This window comes from Camelina sativa, chromosome 17 (genome assembly GCF_000633955.1).
Source record: "Camelina sativa cultivar DH55 chromosome 17, Cs, whole genome shotgun sequence".
NCBI lineage: Eukaryota > Viridiplantae > Streptophyta > Magnoliopsida > Brassicales > Brassicaceae > Camelina > Camelina sativa.
The window spans coordinates 23,449,855-23,456,085 of NC_025701.1; the positions used below are offsets into that span (position 1 = coordinate 23,449,855).

The following is a 6,231-nucleotide window of genomic DNA, read 5'->3' on the forward strand; positions in this document are numbered from 1 at the left end:
CCGGCGGAGACCACGAGAGGTTGCCAGTCATCCGCTGACTTATGATAACATAAACACACTTGTATTAGAAACGAATACGCTTTTATTAGAAATGAGGATAAGAATCAATGTTCGTATAAACAAAGACTCTGTTCTCAACTTACAAGAGTATAGAAACAAGAAACAACTCCGATAAGAAGAGGTATCACCGATTACAAAGGATCCAGAAAAGAGAAAGAGAGATTACAAAGCTTTTATTTTAGATAAAGTTCGTAATAGGGAAGACGACTGCAACGGCTTCTCCTTATAAAGAAAACTTTTGACTCTTGTGCTCTAGCTCATATGTGACAGCTCACTAACAACCACGTCAATGATCCATTAGCCACAAAACAGTCCTCCCACAAGCTTCTAACACGTGTCCTTCTTTATTCTTAATTCAAATAACTCGATATACTAAACCCTGTAACAGAGCTCCCCTGTTTCGAAAACCTTGTCCTCAAGGTTCAAAGGCAGGGAAGCGACGCTGCAGATCAAACAAGTATTCCCAAGTGGCCTCCTCTTCACCCTCATTCGTCCACTTAACCAAAGCCATTGTAGCAGCTCGCCGTTGTATCTTAACCATCTTCCTTTCTAAAACGATCTCAGGTTCTTTTGATAGCACCTTGTTAAGCAAAGTTGGAAGTTCAATGGAAGTGTGATTCGGACCCACCAGAACCTTAAGCTGCGATACATGGAACACTGGATGGATCTGAGAACTCACAGGCAAGGCTAGTTTATATGCCACAAGGCCGCAACGATCAACCACCTTGTACGGACCATAGTATTTAGGAGCTAACTTCTCATTGTTATGTACCATAACAGACTGTTGGCGNGTATCACCGATTACAAAGGATCCAGAAAAGAGAAAGAGAGATTACAAAGCTTTTATTTTAGATAAAGTTCGTAATAGGGAAGACGACTGCAACGGCTTCTCCTTATAAAGAAAACTTTGGACTCTTGTGCTCTAGCTCATATGTGACAGCTCACTAACAACCACGTCAATGATCCATTAGCCACAAAACAGTCCTCCCACAAGCTTCTAACACGTGTCCTTCTTTATTCTTAATTCAAATAACTCGATATACTAAACCCTGTAACAGAGCTCCCCTGTTTCGAAAACCTTGTCCTCAAGGTTCAAAGGCAGGGAAGCGACGCTGCAGATCAAACAAGTATTCCCAAGTGGCCTCCTCTTCACCCTCATTCGTCCACTTAACCAAAGCCATTGTAGCAGCTCGCCGTTGTATCTTAACCATCTTCCTTTCTAAAACGATCTCAGGTTCTTTTGATAGCACCTTGTTAAGCAAAGTTGGAAGTTCAATGGAAGTGTGATTCGGACCCACCAGAACCTTAAGCTGCGATACATGGAACACTGGATGGATCTGAGAACTCACAGGCAAGGCTAGTTTATATGCCACAAGGCCGCAACGATCAACCACCTTGTACGGACCATAGTATTTAGGAGCTAACTTCTCATTGTTATGTACCATAACAGACTGTTGGCGATATGGTTGAAGCGTAACGAACACATAATCCCCAATGTTAAAGCTTCTCTCAGTGCGATGTTGATTTGCAAAGACCTGCATCCTGTGTTGAGCCCTCAGCAGATGGAACTTAAGAATTGAGATCATACTCTCACGTTCCTGCAAACTTCTCGCCACTACCACAACTTTGGACTCGCCAAGAAGGTAGGGGAGATGAACAGGAGGAGACTGACCATAAACAGCTTCGAANCATTAGCCACAAAACAGTCCTCCCACAAGCTTCTAACACGTGTCCTTCTTTATTCTTAATTCAAATAACTCGATATACTAAACCCTGTAACAGAGCTCCCCTGTTTCGAAAACCTTGTCCTCAAGGTTCAAAGGCAGGGAAGCGACGCTGCAGATCAAACAAGTATTCCCAAGTGGCCTCCTCTTCACCCTCATTCGTCCACTTAACCAAAGCCATTGTAGCAGCTCGCCGTTGTATCTTAACCATCTTCCTTTCTAAAACGATCTCAGGTTCTTTTGATAGCACCTTGTTAAGCAAAGTTGGAAGTTCAATGGAAGTGTGATTCGGACCCACCAGAACCTTAAGCTGCGATACATGGAACACTGGATGGATCTGAGAACTCACAGGCAAGGCTAGTTTATATGCCACAAGGCCGCAACGATCAACCACCTTGTACGGACCATAGTATTTAGGAGCTAACTTCTCATTGTTATGTACCATAACAGACTGTTGGCGATATGGTTGAAGCGTAACGAACACATAATCCCCAATGTTAAAGCTTCTCTCAGTGCGATGTTGATTTGCAAAGACCTGCATCCTGTGTTGAGCCCTCAGCAGATGGAACTTAAGAATTGAGATCATACTCTCACGTTCCTGCAAACTTCTCGCCACTACCACAACTTTGGACTCGCCAAGAAGGTAGGGGAGATGAACAGGAGGAGACTGACCATAAACAGCTTCGAAGGGGGTCAACTGCGTCAAAGAGTGGAAAGTTGTATTGTACTAGTATTCGGCTAGGGGTAGCCACTTACTCCATTCAAACAGCCTGTCACTACACATGCATCGAAGGTATGTTTCCAGGCAACGATTCACCACTTCCGTCTGACCATCACTTTGTGGATGATAGGCACTAGAAAAGTTGAACTCAACTCCTTGCATTGAAAACAACTCCTTCCAAAATGTACTCAAGAATATATTATCTCTGTCACTTACTATTGACTTTGGACACCCATGAAGTTTGAAAACATTGTCCATGAATGCTTGAGCCACCGTTAATGCGGTATACGGATGTGAAAGAGGCACAAAGTGAGCTGCCATGCTCTATCTGTNCTCTGTTCTCAACTTACAAGAGTATAGAAACAAGAAACAACTCCGATAAGAAGAGCTAACACCGATTACAAAGGATCCAGAAAAGAGAAAGAGAGATTACAAAGCTTTTATTTTAGATAAAGTTCGTAATAGGAAAGACGACTGCAACGGCTTCTCCTTATAAAGAAAACTTTTGACTCTTGTGCTCTAGCTCATATGTGACAGCTCACTAACAACCACGTCAATGATCTGTTAGCCACAAAACAGTCCTCCCACAAGCTTCTAACATGTGTCCTTCTTTATTTTTAATTCAAATAACTCGATATCCTAAACCCTGTAACAGAGCTCCCCTGTTTGGAAAACCTTGTCCTCAAGGTTCAAAGGCAGGGAAGCGACGCTGCAGATCAAACAAGTATTCCCAAGTGGCCTCCTCTTCACCCTCATTCGTCCACTTAACCAAAGCCATTGTAGCAGCTCGCCGTTGTCTCTTAACCATCTTCCTTTCTAAAATGATCTCAGGTTCTTTTGATAGCACATTGTTAAGAAAAGTTGGAAGTTCAATGGAAGTGTGATTCGGACCCACCAGAACCTTAAGCTGCGATACATGGAACACTTGATGGATCTGAGAACTCGCATGCAAGGCTAGTTTATATGCCACAAGGCTGCAACGATCAACCACCTTGTACGGACCATAGTATTTAGGAGCTAACTTCTCATTGTTACGTACCACAACTGACTGTTGGCAATATGGTTGAAGCGTAACGAACACATAATCTCCAATGTTAAACCTTCTCTCAGTGCGATGTTGATCTGCAAAGACCTGCATCATGTGTTGAGCCCTCAGCAGATGGAACTTAAGAATAGATCATACTCTCACGTTCCTGCAAACTTCTCGCCACTACCACAACTTTGGACTCGCCAGGAAGGTAGGGGAGATGAACAGGAGGAGACTGACCATAAACAGCTTCGAAGGGGGTCAACTGCGTCAAAGAGTGGAAAGTTGTATTGTACTAGTATTCGGCTAGGGGTAGCCACTTACTCCACTCAAATGGCCTGTCACTACACATGCATCGAAGGTATGTTTCCAGGCAACGATTCACCACTTCCGTCTGACCATCACTTTGTGGATGATAGGCACTAGAAAAGTTGAACTCAACTCCTTGCATTGAAAACAAATCCTTCCAAAATGTACTCAAGAATATATTATCTCTGTCACTTACTATTGACTTTGGACACCCATGAAGTTTGAAAACATTGTCCATGAATGCTTGAGCCACCGTTAATGCGGTATACGGATGTGAAAGAGGCACAAAGTGAGCTGCCATGCTCTATCTGTCGACAACCACCAGAATCACGTCCTTCCAAGCTGACTCCGGTAATCTGTCTAAAAAATCCATCGAGAGGTCAGTCCACACGGTGTCTGGGATTGCTAAAGGTTGTAATGGACCGGGACTCACCACTGTCTCGTACTTGCAATGTTGACATACCTCACAAGCTCGGATGTAGGCGTGAATATCTTTCAGCATGCCTTTCCAATAGAACAAACCCTTAACCCGTTGGAGAGTCGCATCTCTGCCTGAGAGACCACTACTGCCAGCACAATGCAGCCACTGAAGGATAGACGTGCGTAGTTCCGGTTTTGCTGGAACCACTATCTTGCTTTTGCGACGCAGAATCCCCTGAACCCACGAATAGTGCTTTTTTGCTGCCTGATTCATTGTTAGAGCTTCGATGATATCTTTAACCTCCACATCTTGCTCATACTGACTCTGAATTTCTCTCATCAAGTCACATTTCACCACTGTCATGGCCATATGAAGAACCTCAGCCCCCTCAAATCTTGACAATGCATCAGCTACCAGATTGTCTTTTCCTGCTTTATATTGTATTTCATAGTCAAACTCCAAAAGCTTTGGTAGCCATTGTTGTTGTATAGGTGTGTTCAAACGCTGCTCCAACAGATACTTACGGCTTCTTTGATCCGTTTTAATTATGAAATGATTAGGAAGGAGGTAATGGCGCCATTTTTTAACTGCAAACACCACAGCTAATAGGTATCCATTTTTTCTCGTAAATGGATAATAGTAGCTAATTTCCTTTCAAGTGTTGGCTGATGTAAGCTAATGGGTGTCCATCTTGCATCAATACAGCACCTATCCCTTGTGAGCTAGCATCAGTTTCTACCAAGAACGATTTGTCGAAACGTGGAAGAGCTAGTACTGGAGCTTTGCATAGTGTCCTTTTTAATTCTTCGAAAGCTTGTTGCTCTTCTCCTGACCATAATAAAGCATCCTTCTTCGTTAACACCGTTAATGGTCGAGCTATAGTCCTAAAATTACGCACAAATCGCCTATAATAACCTGCTAGGCCAAGGAACCCTCTCAATTATTTCAAGTTCACTAGTATTGGCCACTCTGCAACTGCCTCCACTTTGCTCGGATCAGTGGACACACCTCTACCTTCAATGTAATGTCCGAGGTACTCTACCTTGTCTGTGGCAAAGCTGCATTTACTTCTCTTAGCATACAACTGATTCTCCTCCATCAATTGGAAGACAGCCCTCAAATGTTTCGCGTGTTCCTCTTTAGTGGCGCTATAAATGCGTATGTCATCGAAGAATATGAGTACAAAACGCCGCAAAAACTTCTTGAACACCGTATTCATCAGATTCTGGAACGTTACTGGAGCGTTGGTTAAGCCAAAAGGCATTACCAAGTATTCATAATGTCCACTGTGGGTTTTAAAAACTGTCTTATGAACATCCATGGAGTCCATCCTCACCTGATGATACCCTGCCCTCAAATCGATCTTTGAATATACGCTGGACCCTCCTAACTCGTCCAACAAATCTTCAATAAGGGGAATGGGAAATCTGTCGTTCACTGTTAATTCGTTAAGGCCCCTGTAATCGACACAAAGCCTCCAAGTTCCATCCTTCTTTTTAACCAAGACCACTGGAGATACATATGGACTGGAATTACCTTGAATGGTGCCCGCTTCCAACAATTCGCCTATGATTTTATCAATCTCATTCTTCTGGTGAACCGCATATCGATAGGGTCTTATATTAACTGGATTTGCACCTTCTTTTAATGGAATCTTATGGTCATGGTTTTTTCTGAAAGGCGGTAAGGTCGTAGGTTCTTTGAAGACCTCTTCAAACTCTAGTAACACCTCTACAATCCCTGAATCCTCTGCAAGAGCCTGATTCTCACCCGTCACACTGCATAACTGCATTTTCTCCATGTTACCTTTATCCGTTGCAAATATCATAGAGATTTGAGCTTCTTGGTCTCTTATTTTCTCTAGTTTATTTGCTTTTACTCCCCTCACTGATCCTGGTTTGATACCATGCAACATCACTGATGTTCATATATTTTACCATGTTTTCCCTTAATAAATTCACATCTTTTG

At 43.0% G+C, this 6,231-nt stretch overlaps 1 protein-coding gene across 1 annotated transcript; it reads right to left on the minus strand.

Annotated features, from left to right (window-relative positions):
- Nucleotides 476-835, minus strand: LOC104759751. Its single transcript, XM_010482640.1, has one exon. The coding sequence runs from the start codon at nt 833-835 to the stop codon at nt 476-478; it is 360 nt and encodes a 119-aa protein (XP_010480942.1).

What these genes read in the sequence shown, in the direction of transcription:
- LOC104759751 (XM_010482640.1), bottom strand. Translation starts at nt 835, where the DNA reads ATGGTACATAACAATGAGAAGTTAGCTCCTAAATACTATGGTCCGTAC.